The sequence below is a fragment of the Bombina bombina genome, chromosome 10 (assembly GCF_027579735.1).
Source record: "Bombina bombina isolate aBomBom1 chromosome 10, aBomBom1.pri, whole genome shotgun sequence".
Classification (NCBI taxonomy): Eukaryota; Metazoa; Chordata; class Amphibia; order Anura; family Bombinatoridae; genus Bombina; species Bombina bombina.
The window spans coordinates 181,560,413-181,582,502 of NC_069508.1; the positions used below are offsets into that span (position 1 = coordinate 181,560,413).

General features: G+C 38.0%; 1 protein-coding gene across 2 annotated transcripts in view; it reads right to left on the reverse strand.

Annotated features, from left to right (window-relative positions):
- Positions 1-22,090, reverse strand: part of MUTYH (mutY DNA glycosylase) — a 79,194-nt gene that overhangs the window by 37,317 nt on the left and 19,787 nt on the right. The window contains exons 2-12 of one of the 2 annotated variants that reach the window (XM_053693573.1): positions 20,639-20,722; positions 20,487-20,554; positions 19,614-19,732; positions 14,482-14,521; positions 14,192-14,265; positions 6,418-6,459; positions 5,881-5,952; positions 5,677-5,790; positions 5,441-5,538; positions 5,132-5,276; positions 4,799-4,889 (exon numbers count right to left, since the gene is read on the reverse strand). In XM_053693573.1, coding sequence (XP_053549548.1) covers positions 4,799-4,889; positions 5,132-5,276; positions 5,441-5,538; positions 5,677-5,790; positions 5,881-5,952; positions 6,418-6,459; positions 14,192-14,265; positions 14,482-14,521; positions 19,614-19,732; positions 20,487-20,553 — 862 coding nt within the window. In that variant the 5' untranslated portion in view covers position 20,554; positions 20,639-20,722. Of the gene's footprint in view, positions 1-4,798; positions 4,890-5,131; positions 5,277-5,440; positions 5,539-5,676; positions 5,791-5,880; positions 5,953-6,417; positions 6,460-14,191; positions 14,266-14,481; positions 14,522-19,613; positions 19,733-20,477; positions 20,555-20,638; positions 20,723-22,090 lie in introns of both variants that reach the window. The other variant, XM_053693572.1, reaches the window with a different exon arrangement.

Here is a 22,090-nt window from a genome sequence, read left to right on the forward strand (position 1 = left end):
TAAAAACCTTGATCTTTTTCTTTAGAGTAAAGAAAATTCTTTCTGAATATAACAATAAATAATAATTATTTAAATATAAATGTGATTTAGTGATTATAACAAAACTAAAAAAACCTAATTAGGATATCAAAAAGTGACTATAACCTAACATTTAGAAATTTAAAATTAAACTAGTGTCTTTAACTAAAAAACTGACATATTTATCAATTTATCCCATTATCAAACATGACAAAAATTACTAAATAATATCAAATCATTGTGTTAGTGATAAAGTAAGCTTGATATTAAGCATACAGAGAATCATCTAGTGCCATAATGTAATATTTATGTAAAAACAAGAATGAATTTCTTACTCAAAAAGCTGCTAAGTCTATATTCAAATTTAAACCCTGTGGATAGAGAGTATTTAATTTATAGACCAAGAAGGTTTCTCTATGGTATAATCTAATAAACCTATTATTATCTATGTGATTAAAGGGGAGGGAAAGTAGTCTAGACTTAGAAGTTTTGTCCGCATGCCAGGACTTCAGCCAGAGCGCCCAACGCGTCTGCACTTAGAAACCAGAGATTTTAGCATTCAGGTGAATAATCTGCATGTTTGCGTCACAGATAAATGAATTAGCAATTTTCATAGCCTTAATTCTTTCTTGGATAACGTTGAGGGGACTCTCCACCTCGATCAATTCCGCTAAGGAGTCACACCAGTAGGCTGCAGCTCCAGCAACCAAAGCAACAGCCGCTGTCAGTTGAAATAAATATCCTGTATGCTGAAACATTTTCTTGAGAAAAGTTTCCATCTTCTTATCCATCGGCTCTCTGAAAGACAAGCTATCCTCAAGAGGGACAGTAGTCCGATTAGCTAACGTGGAGATAGCACAATCCACCTTAGGGACGGAACCCCACAACTCCAGCTGAGAGTCCGGGACCGAGAATCATTTTTTAAAGGCAGACAAAGGGGAAAAGGAGGATCCAATTATATCTGATTTGTTCTTAATAATATTCGCCATTTTTACAGGTACAGAAAAAGTTAGCGGTGCTACCCTGTCCTCGTACACTCTGTCTAATTTAGGGATCAAAGGTTCATCAGGCAACTTGGCCTCTTGAACCTCTAATGTTGACAGAACCTCCTTTAGAAGAAAACATAAGTGTTCAATTTTAAATTTAAGGGCTGGCTCCTCCGCAGTCGGAGCCCTAGAGGTAGCAGACTCTGAACCAGAAATTTCACCCACTGAAGACTCAGATTGTGACCCATCCTGGGATACTTGAAAGGCAGACAAATCAAGTAATCACTGGATGTCTCCTCGACCGTAGAGCTATGTTTAACCTTTTGCTTGCGCTTAGCAGGACAAGGTAGAGCACTAAGGGCTTTAGACACCGCCGTCTTTAACTGCGTGGGAAAGTCTGATGGTAAAAGGCTCCCTCCAGATGGAGGATCAGGCGTGCTACGAGAAGCTGCATGTGACAATGGAGATGATTGATGGGTATGCACCTCGTGGGATGGCGAGTCCTCAGAGGTGGACGCCTCAGTCGTACTAAAGGGGTTAACCTTCTTAGACATAATAACCTTGTTGATGCATATGGAACATAGCTGAGAGGGCGGGCACACCAATATAGACAGGGATTACTATTAGGATTAGAGGGAGATCCCTCAAGCATATCAGGATCCTCCATAGCTTGCGCTAACAGTAGGATACAAATAAATTAATTTTTTGTTTCTCACAAAAACGGCACCTATATACCCCCAATGACTGGGGCACTCACCACCTCCTAGACCCAGGTAACCAGAGAAGAAGCGACCTCTCCGACAGCTAGCTCGGTCAGGAAAGAAAAAAAGGAAAGTGTGACCACACCCGGTCACGTGGTGCGCAAGGCAGGAACTGCTCCTGCTATTTGAAAAAGTGCACCAAGCTGCGCAGCGTTTAAAGTGAAAGTAAAAACCTGTATGTTCTGTTACCGCATAAAAATAAATTTCACACATAAAGCAGCATCAAATCAAAGCATCACATTTGATTAATCCCCACTGTTCATTAACCTCCCTTAGGAGATATTAACCCATGATTCTATAAAAGATAAAAGGAGCCACACTGTGACCCTGTTTTCAGCAATTTCAACAAAAGTAAAAATTGAAACAATCTTACCAGAATCTGCGCTGTGGAACAGAAACACAGCCTCTTAAGTGTGACAGTCTTGTAGAATCGCTCCTGACATGGACTTGAGTGAAGAAAACAAACAGTGAAACTCGTCAACACTGGTTGCTTAAGGAGCTGTTAGCAGGCAGTCTGGATGTAGTCGCAGAAAGACTCTCCTTGCATCTCCAGACTCTAACTTTCGTCAATGCTCTCACTAAGAGGCTGACAAGACTACTTAAAACTCCAGTTCCATAAGAAAGGCATATATCTCTCCTGAGAAACAACTCTGAAATCTTCTGACACTTCTCTGCCATCCTCCTGTGACGAAAGGCAAAGAATGACTGGGGGATAGGGGAAGTTGGAGAGGTATTTAAGCCTTTGGCTGGGGTGTCTTTGCCTCCTCCTGGTGGCCAGGTTCAGTATTTCCCAACAGTAAGGAATGAAGCTGTGGACTCTCCTTATATTAAGAAGGAAAGAAAAGGCTTATTTTGCACACCCCATAGAAGTCTATGGAGAAAGGGAGTTAGCGCAGTTGTGTTATTTTACCTCCAGATGTTAGTGTGCCTGAGTCTTTCTCTCAAGCGATAACATGGGAGGGCTATTTATTTACCTTTAGCAGTGTTAGCGCTCAACAACCTAAAAATGTATTGCTCCACTTGTAATCAAAGCCAATATGTTTTACAAACAGAAAAATATCAATGGACTTTCCTTATCAAGAACTATCACCCGAAGGGCTGGGCTGGCACCTTTCTCGTGAAACAAATATGGTACTAATCAGAATAAATTAAATGTATAGAATTATGTAGCACAGTTCAGAAAACCCATTAATACTGATTTTAATAAAAACATGAGTTTTACTATAACAGGGGGTTTATTTCCATATTTATCCTTTATTATCTACACTGAAGTAAACCTTTTTGCCATGCTGTTAAAATACCTGCTTGCTTGACAGTGTACTATACAATTTTATATCCTTTAATATGTCCCAATGATCCATTTACTTGCTGGAATGCATTACACTGTTTGCAAATACCAATTTTATGTTTATTTTGTCATATGAAATAGCTGCTTTTGCATTCTGAAACCACGACCTACGCTGAAATATCAATATTAGAGTATTGGCTGTAGAAAATATGTGTAATCAAGAGGCAACAACATCAACTTTCCGATAGGGTGGAAGAGATAGAGGGTCAGAAAGAGAACCCAGCTCATTTTGAAAGGATGTTTCTGCAGTAATTTTAAACACAACACAATATTTACAACTGCTATTCCAGAATTTGTATTGTTTAAAAAGATAGATAATCCCTTTATTACCCATTCCCCAGTTTTGCATAACCATCACTGTTATATAAATATACTTTTTACCTCTGTGATTACCTTGCATTTACGCCTCTGCAGACTGCCCCCTTATTTCAGTTATTTTGACAGACATGCATTTTAGCCAATCAGTGCTGACTCTTAAATAGCTCCACGGGAGTGAGTACGTTAGCTATATGACACACATGGACTAGCAGTGTCCAATTGTCAAAAAGCACCGAGATAAGAGGCAGTTCAAAGGCTTAGCATATGAGCCTACCTACTGCCATCCAACCTTAGATCATGAACCTTGTCCTGGTGTTGCTCTAGATGTGACAAACTATTTCAACCTCATATTTATTGAATACTTTAATATGCACAAAGGATTCTGTAATATCCCCCTTAAACCTAAGCTATACATAATAAGAAATACATTTCTTTCATACACATCATGCTAAGCTTTTATCAAGAGATCAGAAACAGAGAGGGCACTTCATAGAACAATCAGAAAAAACATTTCTTCTATACTTTTGGACTTGATTTCACAATATACCCCATAGCAAGAGATCCTAATGTGAAGGCTGCTGGGGCTATATCCATGACATATTAGAACATCTCACCTACTACTTGAATTAAGCTTAAAGAGTTAAAAATACCACAATTCTAAAGGGACACTTTTAAACTTTCTATGAAAAAGGATAAAATCCTAAGTGCTGGACTTTTTCATTAAAACCATTGTTATTCAGTTTCTATTCCAACAATTTAACTGATACAGGTGGTTCCATTTTGCAAAAGGAGAATTCCCAAAAGGAGACTTAGCAAGCGCTTTGAGACTGATTGTATTTGTAATATTTTGTCATTTTATGTTTTTATATATTTTTATTTGATTGAATATAGTAAAATCAAACTAAAGAAATGACTGGTCATATTATGTACATTTTAAAGAGAATTTTTATGAGCAATACAATCATAAGATTGTTATAAATATTTATTAAACTGTTTTTTTGGTATTTCGATATCCTTTATTGAAGATTTTGTTTCATGTAAGCACATACAACATATTTTAATTCAATTATTTTTTGATATTATAGTTATCCTTTGTTGAAAATTCTATTATTTTTATAGTTATCCTTTGTTAAAGATTTTGTTTCATGCAAGCACAAAATAACATATTATAGTTATCCTTTGTTGAAGATTTTGTTTTATGAAACCACAAATAACACATTTTTTTTCAAATATTTTTTGATATCATAGTTATCCTTTGTTGAAATGTAATTAACCCAATAGCTTTCTTCTAGCGCACATATACACAATGACATAGATACTTACTACATGTACAGGAACCTCTCTGGGCCCCGTCATATGCTACTCACCACACTCCTCTATATCTCGGATCGTTTCAGCCTTGTGTTTGCTTCTTCTCTGTACAAGTTTATCAGTAGCTGAAGTCAATTCCTTAGCTACCTGTGAAACAAAGCAGTCACCCGAGCTTAGCCCAAATCATGGTTCTCCTTTGCTTGTGTTACTAGTTAGACTTTCTATACAGTGTGTAGTGGAGAAATTAAAAGGGGCGTTATACTAAATTCACTTCCCTTAAAATGTTACTACAAAAGAGCAGCCTGTGTTGGATGTGGCAGTTCTTTATCACGTTGCAGTATTTGACAATAGGTATGAAACAGTTTTCAATGCAAATATGACCTCATTACCTTTTTAAAGGCCCAGCATTGGCTCTGCAGCGGGCACTTTGTGCACAGGGGCTTTTTAGGGGTGCACACGGTGGCACCCAGCTCCATCATAGCTTGGTTGAAGTCTCCTGGCCTGTCAGGATCCACAATAGTATTTGCCAGATCCCTGTATCAGACAGAGAGAAGTACAGATCAGATAAAGTGAGAATCTACAGTGAATCAACTAGCTCCTGTCACACATTTAAATTAGAACAGTAATCTCAAGTGTAGCAGAAACATTTAAAGGGGCTTTGTTACATTTGAGCTAAACAAACCCTCTCTTGAACTCACCAAAGCCTGTCCATGACAGCAGGTGTGCTGGAGTCTGCTCCGATACATCTCAGTCTACACAAAACCCTGATAACGTTCCCATCCACAACACCCGTTACCTAGAAAGAACCAAGGCATAGCAAGTATCATGTAAGCATTTGCGCCACTTTCCATATAAAACTAGGCTAAAGGCTCTGGGGTTTTACTTTCACTGCATCAGACCTACTGCGGGATTACATTATGAAGAGGAATATTACCTGCCCAAAGCAAATAGATGCCACGGCGCCTGCTGTGTATTTACCCACCCCCGGCAGAAGCTTCTGCAACAGCTCCGCACTCCGAGGCATCTGGCCTTTCAGTTCTGATATCACCTGCGAGAAGGATAACGGGACGCACACACATATGAGACTCTACAGATGAACATGAGGGTAAACAGAGAGACCCCTACAGATCGTACAGACCTTCTGAGCTCCTTCATACAGTCGCCTTCCCCGGGAATAGTATCCCAGCCCAGACCACTTCTCATTCACCTCCTGTGTGTGCAGATAAACAACAGCTCATTACTGTTACTACCTGAAACAGACATTGTCAGTAACTGCTAACTACTTAGATTCCGTGTGTAAAATTAAATATTTCAGTGATTATAAATTGACGGGCAGCAAAATATTCACGAAGCAGAAATATGATCCTAAGGGTGAATAATATCATATAACATTGTTTTCTGCTGCTCTGGGCACGGTGAATCTGCTGCCCCTGAACTCCTATAATTAACAGTTTTAGCTCATATAATACAAGGGTCCTGCACCCCCACGGTATCACCCATTTGCAATATAGATAATAAAAGATTTGGGGACAACAGGAGCTGGATAGCATCAGGCCATAGAACAACTCCTTAAAGTTTTCTGCCACCCTAAAGCCTGTTGCCCTAGGCACGGGTCTATCTGGCCCAGGGCAACATACTCCCCTGCTCAGATACTCAGATTTTGGATTCACTGTACCTCCAGAGATGCCCGGGCAAGGTCCTGCAGAGTTGGCCACGTCTAGAAGCAGAAAACATTTAAATGCTTTAGGTTACTCATTTATCTGAAATACACTGGCAGTAGAGCATACTTCCCACTCACTGTATCACAGCCCTGCCACCCCTGTGACTATAATCGGCTCCTGAACCTCAGCACAACCATAACCATTTACTGACCCTGACAAACTAATATTCATGCCCTTTAATGCTGCTACCTCATAAAATACATTATATGTTGTATAGTGAGCTCCAGCATCTCTTATAACCTTCCTGCTTCTGCAAACACAACATGATACAAAGTGCTCAGTGCAGAACAGACACTGCAACCTCAGCAGAATGATTCTAGGTGCAAAGAATAAACACACAGTGACACAGCAGTACATTAACTGAAGGCGGTAATCGCACCTCTCTGCACATCATTAAAGTTTAATGGCCACAATAATTACACCCTCTGTACTACTGACAGCATACAGGAACGTGTAATCCATTTGTTTAAAGGAACATGCAAGTCAAAATTATATTCAGATACAGCATCATTTTTTTTAAAACAAATTCTAATTTACTTTTGATATCAGTTTTATTTGTCTTTCTATCATTTGTTAAAACTTAGCTCCTTTCCATGAAAGCTGGTAGCCTCAGGAGTATGTACGTGCTTTGAGTACTAACTGTAAACCATTGTTATACAGAGCTGCCATATAGTGCTCATGACACGTGCATGCTCCTGAGCCTACCTTAGTATACGCTCATGGAAAGAAGCTACATTTCAAAGGATCCCAAGTGAAATAGGTAAACTGAATAAATAAAAAAAATAGTAAAGTTTTTTCTTTTTAATGACACGATGAGTCCACGGATCATCTTAATTACTATTGGGATATTCACCTCCTGGTCAGCAGGAGGCGGCAAAGAGCACCACAGCAGAGCTGTTAAATATCACCTCCCTTCCCTCCCAACCCAGCCATTCTCTTTGCCTACGTTAGTGCTAGGAAGTAGTAAAGTTAGGTGTTAGTAAAGATTCTTCTATCAAGAGTTTATTGTTTTTAAAGTAGTACAAGATTGTGCTGCTTTGTCCTAGGGTGTAGCCGTAGTCCATATCAGTCTCTTCAGTAGAGCAGTGGTGGCTTTAGAGCAATGGGAACTGGTGGGACATAGTTCTCACTGCGCCTCCTGCCCTAACCCTGAAAACCTGAGGGATATTTACTCAGGAATTTCTCTTCCTTCACAGGTCCATGGGAGGGAGAGGACCTCTCAAACCTGGTGAACTGCCTTGCCGTCAGGCAGACATATGAGGTAAGTGCGACTTTATTATTCTGGGACTAAAAAGGGAGCACTTCACTACAGAACGTTACACAATATAACGGGCTCATTGAAACCTGCACTTTATTGTGGGGACAATGTAAACTCTCAGAGACTGAGAGAACTGGACAGCATTAAGCAGGCATTGGGGCTGGGACAAGAATTTTTATGGCGGTTTTACTCTTTCGGCGGTTTATCTATAGCAAAATGCCGACCGGGAGAGTTTGTTATTGTTAGCCACGCCCACGATGGGTGGTTCTTTCTGAGTTGCGCGCCTTTTCACTGCGCCTCAGTATACAGACACAGACAGGTCAGAAATTCCAGACTCTGCCTAAAGCGCATGGTTCTTGTTAAACATGCGTTTCTAGGACTGGAAAGTAGCTGTGTCGTTTCCCCTGTCGAGTCCGGATCGTTTCCCTGAAAGAGAAAGAGGTCTCTGGTCTTGCAGTCAGGTAGCACCTCAGCAAAGCTGCTGAGGTGTAGTGGTGTCATTTTTTATTATTTCTGTTCGTTTGAGTAAGTTTTTTACATACACAGTAAAAAAGTTACACTTTTAAATTTAAAGGGACAGTAACGTTTTTGCACTTAAAATTTTTTTGTAACAAAATTAACATTTTTAATTCATAATTGTATTATTGTGATTCAGAATGGACCAAGGGGCCTTGCAAGATGTCACTTGCTCCTTGTGTTTTGATGCCAATGTGGAACCACCAATCCCTTTCTGTTCCTCATGTATTGAGAGAACTTTAAGCTATAGGGAGAGACTTTTTTCTGAGCCAACATTTTCTAAAGAGGATGCTGTACAGGAATCTAATGATAATGTTCAATATATGCTGCAGCTTTCTCTTCAAGCATCCCAAATTTCACCGCCCTGCGCTTCCTCTCTAGCTCCCGCTGGAGTTACTTTAAATGACATCGCTTCTCTCATGTCTTCTGCAGTTTAAGATGCGTTGTCTGCTTTTCCAATGTTGCAGGGAAAGCGTAAGAGGAAAATCAGACATTCAGTAAGCGAGGTTTCTGACACAGTTGTTGCCATTTCAGATGTCCCCTCACAGAAGCCTGAGGAGGAGGATAACATAGTAGCATCTGAAGGTGAAATTTCAGATTCTGACAGTGTAATGCCTCTTGCTGATACTGAAGTTGTATCCTTCAGGTTTAAGCTAGAACACCTCCGGTTGTTACTTAAGGAGGTTTTAGCTACTTTGGACAACAGCGACTCCACGGTCGTTGTTAATCCAGTAAGCTGAACAAATATTTTTAGGTACCTTCCTCGATAGACGTCTTTCCGGTACCAGACCGAGCTTCTGAGATCATTGCTAAGGAGTGGGAGAGACCGGGTACACCTTTTTCTCCATCTCCTATATTTAAAAAGATGTTTCCCATAGCCGACTCTGTTAAGGAGGCTTGGCAAACAGTACCCAAGGTGGAAGGAGGTGTTTCCACTTTAGCTAAGAGAACTACTATTTCCATAGAGGATAGTTGTACTTTCAAAGATCCTATGGACAAAAATTAGAAGGGTTACTTAAAAAGATGTATGTACACCAGGGCTTATAAAGGCAGCCAGCTGTGTGCATTGCTACTGTCACTAGTGCGGCGGCATATTGGTTTGATGCATTGTCTGATGCTATCAGGACTGAAACTTCCCTGGATGAAATCCAGGATAGGATAAAAGCTCTTAAATTGGCTAATTCCTTTATTACGGACACTTCCCTTCAAGTTATCAAACTGGGAGCAAAGATTTCAGGTTTCTCTGTTCTAGCTCTCAGAGCCTTATGGTTAAACCTTGGTCTGCGGATGTATCCTCGAAGTCTAAGCTTTTAGTGATTCCTTACAAGGGAAAGGCCTTGTTTGGACCTGGCATGATGGAAATAATTTGTTATTTCTGGAGGTAAGGGTCATCTTCTCCCTCAGGATAAGAGAAACAAACAAAAAGGACGACAGATCAGATTGGCGCTCCTTAGTTACTCATACTTTGTCAATGGAAAGATCTCATTATGCTATAACGAAAAGAATGGATGATTTCTTAAACATAAATTTTATATGGGAAGACTATTGTAACTCTATAAAGCTCAACAGGCAAAATATAACTCAGGCAGAAGGATAAGTTAAGCATTTATATCCTACAAGATTTTGTGTTTTAAGTGGCTAGGATCTAACGTCATAAGGTGATGAGATATATTATAGGGAGTTATAAACTAAACAGTCATAGTGGTTGGTAGTATCTACTTGCCATGAGTATTGGGATGTCTTCTTCACTATTGTAATAACTGATTTGTTTTGATTACGTCATCATCCTGGATACAAGGAATACATTGTAACTTGTGTTGCTCCTTTGTTTATTTGTCTATTTTTGTACTTTTGTTCCTTTTTGTTTTTTCTTAATAAAGAAAATTTTCAAAAAAAAAAAAAAAAGACGACAGAGTCATTTTCGTTCCTTTCGAAAATTTCAAGGGAAATTCTTCCTCTTCTGCCTCCAAGCAGGAACAGTCTAAACCTTCATGGAGACCCAATCAGTCTTGGAATAAGGGAAAACAATCCAAGAAGTCTGCTACTGAAACAAAGACAGCATGAAGGGCCTGCCCCCGATCCAGGACCGGATCTTGTAGGGGGCAGACTTTCCTTCTTCGCTCAGGCTTGGGTTTGAGCTGTTCAGGATCCCTGGGCAATAGAAATAGTGTCCCAGGGATACAAACTAGAGTTCAAAAATTTTCCTCCCAGAGGCAGGTTTCTGCTTTCAAGATTATCTGCAGACCAGACAAGAAGAGAGACATTCTTACACTGTGTAGGAGACCTCTCCGACCTGGGAGTGATTGTTCCTGTTTCGATACAGGAACAGGGTCTGGGATTTTATTCCAATCTGTTCGTGGTTCCCAAAAAAGAGGGAACCTTTAGACCAATTTTAGATCTCAAGAGTCTAAACAAATTTCTCAGAGTACCGTCCTTCAAAATGGAAGCTATTCGTTCCATTCTCCCTTTGATCCTAGAGGGTCAATTTATGACAACAGTGGATTTAAAAGACGCGTACCTGCATGTTCCCATTCACAGGGATCATCACAAGTTCCTAAGGTTTGCCTTTCTGGACAAACACTTCCAGTTCGTCGCTCTTCCCTTCGGTCTTGCAAAAACTCCCAGAATTTTCACTAAGGTTCTGGGATCGCTGTCGGCGGTGCTTCGGTTATGGGGCATTGCAGTGGCGCACTATCAATGGTGGTTGTCTCTGGATCATCTCTCCCAGGGAACCTGCTTTTGCAGACCATCTTGGGTGATTGTGACTACAGATGCCAGCCTTCTAGGATGGGTAGCAGTCTGGGGCTCCCTAAAGGCTCAGGGAGTTTGGACTCAGTCAGAGTCTCTTCTTCCTATAAACATTCTGGAGCTGAGAGCGATCTTCAATGCTCTTCTGGCCTGGCCTCAGTTAGCCTCGGTCCAGTTTATTAGGTTCCAGTCGGACAGCATAACTTCAGTGGCTTACATCAATCATCAGGGAGGAACGAGGAGTTCCTTAGCAAAGACAGAGGTAACCAAGATAATTCAGTGGGCGGAGGCCCATTCTTGCTATCTGTTAACGATCCACATCCCAGGGGCGGACTTCCTGAGCAGGCAGACCTTTCATCCGGGGGAGTGGGAACTCCATCCGGAAGTGTTCTCCGGCCTGATTCTCAAGTGGGGTCATTCGGAATTGGAACTCATGGCATCTCAACAGAATGCCAAGCTTCTGAGATACGGGTCGAGGTCCAGGGACCCCCAGGCGGAACTGATAGATGCTCTGGCGGTCCCTTGGACCTTCAGTCTAGCATACCTATTTCCTCCGTTTGCTCTTCTTCCTCGGGTCATTGCTCGAATCAAGCAGGATTTGGTATGCAGATCTGGTGGACATGTCATCTCTGCCACCTTGGAGACTTCCGTTGAGGAAGGACCTTCTAATTCAAGGGCCCTTCCTTCACCCAAATCTAGTTTCTCTGAAGCTGACTGCTTGGAGATTGAACGCTTAATTTTATCCAAGCGGGGCTTTTCTGACTCGTTCATAGAGACCATGATTCAGGCTCGTAAGTCTGTAACTAGAAAGATTTACCATAAGATATGGCGTAAATATCTCTATTGGTGTGAATCCAAGGGCTACTCATGGAGTAGAGTTAGGATTCCTAGAATTTTGTCCTTTCTCCAAGAGGGTTTGGAGAAAGGATTATCGACAAGTGTCAAATCTCTGCCTTATCTATTTTGTTACACAAACGCCTGGCAGATGTTCTAGATGAACAATCATTTTGTCAGGCCTTGGTCAGGATCAGGCCTGTGTTCAAACCAGTTACTCCTCCATGGAGTTTAATTTAGTTCTTCAAGGGGCTCCGTTTGAGCCTATGCATTCCTTAGATATTAAATTGTTATCTTGGAAAGTTTTATTTCTTGTTGCTATTTCTTCTGCTTGCAGAGTGTCAGAGCTCTCAGCATTGCAGTACGAGTCCCCTTACCTTATAGTTCATTCAGATAAGGTAGTTTTACGTACTAAATTAGGATTTCTTCCTAAAGTTGTTTCTGATCGGAACATTAATCAGGAGATTATTGTTCCTTCCTTCCTTGTGTCCTAATCCTACTTCTCAGAAGGAATGGCTTCTGCACAATTTGGACGTGGTCCGTGCCTTAAAATTTTACCTGCAGGCAACTAAGGATTTTCGTCAGTCTTCTGCTTTGTTTGTGGTTTTCTCAGGAAAACGTAAGGGACAGAAAGCTACGGCTACTTCTCTCTTTTTGGCTGAAGAGTATCATACGTTTTGCATATGATACAGCTGGACAGCAGCCTCCAGAGAGAGTTACGGCTCATTCCACGAGGGCTGTTGCTTCCTCATGGGCATTCAAGAATGAAGCTTCTGTGGAACAGATTTGCAAGGCTGCAACTTGGTCCTCTCTTCACACTTTTTCAAAACTCTACAAATGTTATACTTTTGCCTCGGCTGAGGTCGCTTTTGGGAGAAAGGTTCTTCAAGCAGTGGTGCCTTCAGTTTAGGTTCCCTATCTTGTCCCTCCCGTATCATCTGTGTACTCTAGCTTGGGTATTGATTCCCAATAGTAATTAAGATGATCCATGGACTCATCGTGTCATTAAAAAGAAAAGAAAATTTATGCTTACCTGATAAATTTATTTCTTTTTTGACACGATGAGTCCACGGCCCGCCCTGTTTTTTGTAAGACAGGTTGTTGGTTATTATAAACTTCAGACACCTCTGCACCTTGTTACTTCCTTTCTTTCCTTTACTTCGGTCGAATGACTGGGTTGGGAGGGAAGGGAGGAGCTATTTAACAGCTTTGCTGTGGTGCTCTTTGCTGCCTCCTGCTGACCAGGAGGTGAATATCCCAATAGTAATTAAATGGACAGTCTAGTATAAATTAAACTTTCATTATTCAGATAGGACTTTTAATTTTAATCAACTTTCCAATTTACTTTTATCATCAAATTTGCTTTTTTCTCTTGGTATTTTTAGTTTAAACTAAACATAGGTAGGCTCATATGTTAATTTCTAAGCCCTTGAGGGCTGCCTCTTATCACAGGCTTTTTAAATCTCTTTTCAACACAAAGAGACAGAAAGTACACGTGGGCCATATAGATAACACTGTGTTCAGGCACAGGGGGTTATTTAAGATTTAGCACAATTCAATGCTAAATTTAAGACAATAGATAATAAACAGTCACAGTCATGTGATCAGGGGGCTGGAAGAAGGTTCTTAGATACAAGGTAATCACAGAGGTAAAAAGTATATTAATATAACTGTGTTGGTTATGCAAAACTGGTGAATGAGTAATAAAGGGATTATCTATCTTTTAAAACAATAACAATTCTATGGTAGACTGTCCCTTTAAGATGATTCGTGGACTCATCGTGTCTAAAAAGAAATACATTTATCAGGTAAGCATAAATTTTCTTTTTTGTTTTGTTAAAGGGACACTGAACCCAAATTTGTTCTTTCGTGATTCAGACAGAGCAGCAATTTTAAGCAACTTTCTAATTTACTCTTATTATCAAATTTTCTTCATTCTCTTGGTATCATTATTTGAAAAGCGAGAATGTAAGTTTAGATGCCGGACAATTTTTGGTGAACAACCTGGGTTGTTCTTGCTGATTGGTGGATACATTCACCCACCAATAAACAAGTGCTGTCCAGGGTCTAAACCAAAAATTGTCTGGCTCTTTAGCTTAGATGCCTTCTTTTTCAAATAAAGATAGCAAGATACAAAGAAAAATTGATAATAGGAGTAAATTAGAAAGTTGTTTAAAATTGCATGCTCTATCTGAATCACAAAAGAAAAAAATTTGGGTTCAGTGTCCCTTTAATTGTACACTCCATCTGTATCATGATATTTAATTTTAACTTTTCAATTTAAATCACCGTCCCACACACACAATATACATATATATATATATATATATATATATATATACACACACACACACACACACTGTATATATCACCTTCATCCAGCTGTTGTAGTAATCTATCACGGTGGCAACCTGTGTCTGCTGTAGCATAATCTCCGACACCCAAACTGCAGGAAACAAACAACAAATAACTCAAACCACAAAAACAAAGCCACAATTCTTTTGTAAACACTCTTTTTAAAATCGTTATCAGGCTAGGGACAGGTGTGCCGGAATAAGTGGAGAAAAATGTTAGTGTTGAGCCATCAGTTAAGGTGATGCATATAAACAGACACTTCTGGTGCTTTAAGGGTATAAACGACATATCACACAGCCCCCCTCACCTCCATATGCTCTACGGTCCAAGTCCGATTCAGAACAAGCCTGAAAAAAATACAGTTCTGAGTGTTTAACTCCCTTATTATTTTTATTTTATATTTAGCATTATACAAAGTATACAGAGGTTTACACAAAACATTATGCTTCCTGCTTATGACAAATGCAATTCAGAGATGATTGTGTTTGAGAATTGTGTTACAAAGGTCAGACCCGGTGCATAAAATGGCTGTGTATAATTGTGATGTAGTATGTCCCAAGCAGACAGTGTTATCTGTGTGTTGTAGGATGCAGCTTACAGAGTTATGTGCTGATCATGTGGAACTACCACTGATCTAATATTAGTTAGACAAAGGGAACACTAGGTGCTTCCAAATAAAACCGCACTTTGGATGGCTTTGCAGGGTCTTTTGTAAAAGCCATAATTCCACATATACCCTCCAAAGCAGGTCTTATTCACAGTTGTTATATCACAGGCTGATAACTGGGGTAACAAACCCACTGCTTGGCTTTCATACATATTCTAACATTAAAGGGATAGTCTAGTCAAAATTAAACTTTTATGATTCAGATAGAGAAGCAATTTTAAGCAACTTTCTAATTTACTCCTATTAACAAATTTTCTTCAATTCTCTTGCTATCTATATTTGAAAAAGCAGGAATGTACACATAGGAGCCAGCCCATTTTTATTTAGCACCTGGGTAGTGCTTTCTGATTGGTGTCTAAATGTAACCACCAATCAGCAAGCGCTGCCCAGGTGCTGAACCAAAAATGGGCCGGCTCGTAAGCTTACATTCAAATAAAGATACCAAGAGAACGAAGAAAAATTGATAATAGGAGTAAATTAGAAAATTGCATGTTCTATCTGAATCATGAAAGTTTAATTTCAACTAGACTATGCCTTTAAATCAGTTTCCATAACTGTTTTTCTTGAGAATGTAATAAATGTTTTTTTACATATATCCTTATTCAGTGCTCATCCGCTCTCACCATAACTAATGCAACTTATTGCCCTCTCAGTTAAACACAAAGTGCTCTCCAGAACATCAGGCATTGTGGTTCTCGAGCCAATCAGGAGAGATAGTCGGACATATCCTCCAATTAACTAGTTTCTTGCTCTCAAGCTGAAATACTTGAGGCTTCCGAGAGAGATTTTACAATGTGTTTGTCACAATGTTATCTATGGTAAATAATGCAAACTTTTCGTGGTCTAACAAAATAGAGCATGTTACTTTGTATTAGAAAGTCTGTTTAGAATATAGTATCAGCGATGACCTAACAGGATTGTTAGAAGAAAAGCATGGAAAGTGTGCAATCAATAGGTAAGTATATTAAATGTGTTTATTCACAAATAAAAAGGTACTATAAAAACCTAGCATGTCCTAAAAAGGACAGGTAACACTTACAAATAACATAGAATTATTTCAATTGATAGTAGGGAGTTTTGAAGAAAAAAAAAAAAAGTGTGAAATAATATATATGAAAAAATATAAAAATAAGTGTACACTTGATGGTGTTAATGACCCATATCCACTAAAAGATACAAGAGTATATAAAAAATTGGAAAGATATGAAAAAATTGAAAAATATGTTAATGAGGTAATGTCCAGAAAAAATCCAAACACAACAGAGGGCAAAAATAAATATAAAGTATATAACATATATAGTGTGTGTTCAAGTTGCGAATAATCTGTGATCCAAAGGTGAGAAAAATGGGAACAAAGTAATCCCAAACAGGTATATAGGGTGGTTGAGAGATATTCCTTGTGTGGCTAATTCTTCCTGTGTACTGAAGAAATGCATGTAAGTAGAGAATCTGTTGAAACAAAAAATGGTACAAAACCAAGGGAGACCGACCTGGATATAGGTAATATGCTTACCGGGTCTACTCCCAATCAGGAAACCAGAGCAGGGTAGTCAAAAAATGGTCAACGCGTTTTGGCCTTTATCAAAATTGTCTTGATAAAAGCCTTCTTTAAGGCTGAAACACGTCAACCATTTTTTTGACTACCCAGCTCGAGTTTCCTGATTGGGAGTAGACCGGTAAGCATATTACATATCCAGGTCGGTTTCCATTGGTTGTGTACCATTTTTTCCTTTTTGTTTTAACAGATTCTCTACTTGCATGCATTTCTTCAGTACACAGGAAGAATTAGCCACACAAGGAATCTCTCTCAACCACCCTATATACCTGTTTGGGATTACTTTGTTCCCATTTTTCTCACCTTTGGATCACAGACTATTCGCATCTTGGACACAAACTATATACTTTATATCTATTTTTGCCCTCTATTCTGTTTGGATTTTTTTTCAAACCTCTAACATATTTTTCACTTTTTTTTAATATTTTTTCCCATTACATATATATATATATATATATATATATATATATATATATATATATATATATATATATATATATATATATATATATATAAATAAAACAGGGTTTGTTCTAATAGCGCTTGCAGAAGACGTTCCTCATGTGCATATGATGGGGAGGATACAGAGAAATACAAATATCCCAAATGAGTAATTGATCAAGTAGATAAAATAAATGTTGTAGTGTGACCTATATTAATACTTGTATTCACAAATAGATGACAAAGAGTACACCATTATGGATGAAAAGTGGTGAAAAAGATAATATATATATATATATATATATATATATATATATTATTAAATGTGAGTTAGAAAAAATGGTCGGTAATCTTAACCGGGAGACTGCAAAAAGTATTTGTAGGACTTTCCCACTCTTACCACTCTGTATGATTGGACAGAGGGTAGATGGTATGGAAATTCCTAATTAATATGAGCTGAGATCCAAAAAGAAAAAGATGTGAACTTTTATTATTTTTTAAAAACAATGGATTTATTAATAGGTTAAAAACAAAAAAATGCAAAAAGGTAAAAAAGGGGGAATTTAATTTATTATATATAATGTTTAAAAAATATATAAGGAATAAAGATATATATAGTTTTTTTTTCTTCTCTTTCTCTCTCTTTTCTTTTATGCTTGGAGGGGTGGGGATGAGTGGGGAATGGACAGGTTCCAAGATATTTAGCGTCTTGATTAAAGATTGTTGAATTATAGTAGAAAGAGAGTGAAGTGAAAGAAGGGGAAACAGTGGGGTACCATAAATCAGTGATGGTTAACTATTTTTATAGATGTAATAATATCCCAAATGTCTTTTTTTCTTGTTATGTGTTTGAAGTTTTGCTCACACTCTTATCTTTTTCTTTTTTTCTTTTGTACATTTTATACAATTTTTCTAATAAAGAATAAAAAAAATAAAAATAAAAAAAAAGATATATATAGTCATAGCCTCTGATGAAGTGAGCTGATACGCTCACGAAACGCGTAAGGCACTCTGTCAGGCGTGTTCGCCAGCAGCTCCGTGCAGTAAAACTTTTCAGCTGTTCATTCAGCTTCTTTTGAGTACTGCACATCGCCACCACTCTACAGCCCATATTTCTTCTCATAGTAAGTTTATAGCTTAACGGACGTGTAGCTCTACCTCCGGGAACTCTAGCTATTTTGGTCCATCAGCCATTTTCCAGGTTTACCTTTAGAAAGACCCAGCTTTTTAATTATTGACATTACGTATCATTAATTTTTGTTATTTATCACAACCTAGTTGTTTACGGAGGGCCAATTCCTGCATCAATTTATATTTAAATTTCTTTTTATTCTGTTATTTATTACTTTATTATATACATATTTATCATACCTAAATTATTAACTTATTTACTTCACTTTGTACCCATTTACACACTTATTATATTTTAGCCGATTTTTTTAAACCATTTGTGACTATATTTATCTTTATTCCTTATATATTTTTTAAACATTATATATAATAAATTAAATTCCCCCTTTTTTACCTTTTTGCATTTTTTTGTTTTTAACCTATTAATAAATCCATTTTTTTTTTAAATAATAAAAGTTCACATCTTTTTCTTTCTGGATCTCAGCTCATATTAATTAGGAATTTCCATACCATCTACCCTCTGTCCAATCATAGAGAGTGGGAAAGTCCTACAAATACTTTTTGCAGTCTCCCGGTTAAGATTACCGACCATTTTTTCTAACTTACATTTATTAATATATATCAATATATATATATATATATTATATATTTTTCACCACTTTTCACCCATAATGGTGTACTCTTTGTCATCTATTTGTGAATACAAGTATTAATATAGGTCACACGACGCTGTGGATAACTGGACCCTGTGAATCAACAGGTGAGCATTTATAAGCATTTATTTTATCTACTTGATCAATTACTCATTTGGGATATTTGCATTTCTCTGTATCCTCCCCATCATATGCACATGAGGAACGTCTTCTGCAAGCGCTATTAGAACAAACCCTGTTCACCACTTTCCCTTTTAGTCTCACCAAGGAGGGGTGAGACACCACTAATAGCAGCATTCGTTAGACTTTTCCATAAGGCATTTAACTCTAAAACGACTCTTCTCTCATTTTGGCGCAACTACCTACTCCCTCTCTTCATACATACATATATATATGCCACTCATATCTTTTAGTGGATATAGGTCATTGACACCATCAAGTGTACACTTATTTTTTATATTTTTCCCTTTAATTTATTTTATTTTTCTCAACTCCCTGCTATCAATTGAAATAATTCTATATTATGTATTATAATAAGTATTAACTGTCCTTTTTAGGACAGTCTGGGTTTTTATAATACCTTTTATTTGTAAATAAACATTTTATATACTTTTTAGGCGCTCCTTAAACCATTTCCATTGTATTAGAAAGTCACTTTACTGTCTTAACCATAGTCCCAAAGCTTTGGTAATATTTTAGGGTAGGGAATCCAAAGCCAATAAGCATTGTTCATTCTCTCTGTATGTTAAATTGCATATTTATTAGGTATGTGCATTTGTCAGAGAATTTCAGCAGAAGAAAAGTCCATCAGCAGGGGAGATAGTGAGAGAGAAGGGTTTGTTAGGGAAACATCTGAGACAACAGGGCAGGAGTAAAAGGGTGAAGTGTTATTAAGGATTTGTATATGTAATGCACACAGGTATGAGGGTGCAGTGAGGATAATACTAGAGTATTGTGGAGTACTGAAGCAGTGCAGTTTATTGATACTGTACCAGTGTCCGCCAGGGCAGCTCTCTCTTGTTCTGGTCATACCACACAAGCAGATTTTCCCTGAGTATCTTTGTTTCCTCAGTTATAAAACAGTGATACTGAGAGATTTGTTGTGGGGCATCTGCAAGAACAACATATCAGATTAAACTACCTGAGGGTACAGAGATAAATTATTTGTGTTTGCCCTGAGAGAGTGTTGTCTTATTCCACAATAACAAAATAATTAAATAGCATAAAGGGGGGAGCTGTATATATCTATTTAGACTGATATTGTTTTTATCAGACTTAAAGGGCCGTAATAGTCTATAATAATGCTCTAATTCGTTTAAGCATGCAATTTTAAAACTATCGACCCTGCACTACTGTGTGTTTACCTCCCCAAAGGGGTTGAACTCACAGTAGAATTACCACCTGGGAACCACAGAGCACTGCTTGTACCGAGAGGAAACTGCAGCTGAACCAATCAGCAATGCTAGTTAGCCCTTAATGATCCCCTTAATACATACACGTCCCGATAACATCTAAAGCCCCCCCTACTGCTACTCCCTATATGTCCTTTAGGCTGAGGAACACGTGTCCTTAGCACTATATACTAGCAGTGTTTTAAGATTTTAAAAGTGTACTGATTAACACTGTTCTACATATATTTTTGCCATATATTGCTTGGGATATGTGCATGATTCTAAACATACCTAGGCATGCTCTTCAACAAAGGACACCAAGAGAAAACTGTACATTTTCTAATAGAAGTTTTTTTGTTCTTCAAATTGTAAACTCTGAATTATGAAAGTTTAATTTTGAGTTTCAAGTTCCACAGACAATTCATATGACCTGCCAATATTTAACCCTCTACTTGGCCACCTTACTTGCTGCACCTTTTCTACTGAGTGATTGATCTTCCTGCTTCTGTATCTTGCCGCTTGCCACTGCTGCTCGACCCATTCTGCATCAGAGACAAGTCACTGGTTATAGGATGCAAATAGTATTAGTAATATTCACTGCCTGCTTTATATGTGAGATAACGTACATTGTGGGATCTTCACATGGGTAAATCAAGCTAAAATTCTTCAGTATCGTTCATCTGGAAGTGCAGAGCTCCGTACATGAGGAACTGTCACATGGAGAATACATACAATGCATTTTAAATAATAATATTAACATGCGCAGACACAAGCTCATTTATAGCTGTATAATATACCTTAATAATCTTGATTTTATAGTATATTCAGACAAGCAAGACGTTACATAACTAATATACTTAAAGGGACACTGAACCCAAATTTTTTCTTTTGGGATTCAGATAGAGCATGCAATTTTAAGCAACTTTCTAATTGACTCCTTTTATCAAATTGTCTTCATGCTCTTGGTATCTTTATTTGAAATGCAAGAATGCAAGTTTAGATGTCGGCCCATTTTTGGTGAACAAACTGGGTTGTTCTTGCTGATTGGTGAATAAATTCACCCACCAATAAAAAACTGCATTCCATGTTTCTGAACCAAAAATATAACTTAGATGCCTTCTTTTTCAAATAAAGAAAGCAAGAGAACGAAGAAAAAAATTGATAATAGGTGTAAATTAGAAAGTTTCTTAAAATTGAAAGCTCTATCTGAATCACAAAAGAAAAAAATGTGGGTTCAGTGTCAGGGACAGTCAAGTAAAAAAAAAAACTTTCATGTTTCAAATAGGGCATGTAATTTTAAACAACTTTCTAATTTACTTTTATCATCAATTTTGCTTTGTTCTCTTGGTATTCTTAGTTGAAAGCTAAACCTAGGAGGATCATATGCTAATTTCTTAGACCTTGAAGGCCGCCTCTAATCGAAATGCATTTTGATAGCTTTTCCCCACTAGAGGGCATTAGTTCATGTGTTTCATATAGATAACATTGAGCTCATGCACTTGAATTTACCACGGACACAGCTCTGATTGGCTAAAATGCAAGTCTGTCAAAAGAACTGAAATAAGGGGGCAGTCTGCTGAGGCTTGCATACAAGGTAATTAAAGAGGTAAAACGTGTATAATTATAACTGTGTTGGTTATGCAAAACTGGGGAATTGGTAATTAAGGGATTATCTATCTTTTAAAACAACAAAAATGATGGTGTTGACTGTCCCTTTAAGTGTCAGAATTCTGCTTGCAATGTTCACACTTGCTGGGTAAAAATGTAACAGCGAGCAAAAAAAAAAAAAAAAAAAAAAAAAAGGAGGAAAGAGCTATCAAGCCAATTGTTAAAAAAAAGTATTTTTATGTACACCTAATAAAAAAGAAATATTTACAACTAAGGTAGCAGCTGCCTCTGGCATAGAGGAACATTATTTACTAGGTTCTCGCAGACTCTGTATTTCTATACTCTTTGTCCTTCACCAAGAAAAGAAGCTTATAACAGGCCCTTATTAAAGAACAGGCACTACAGTATGGCCCATCATATTCTCTTTAAGATTAACTTTTGTTAAAATCGGTGCTTTTTTTAAATACTGA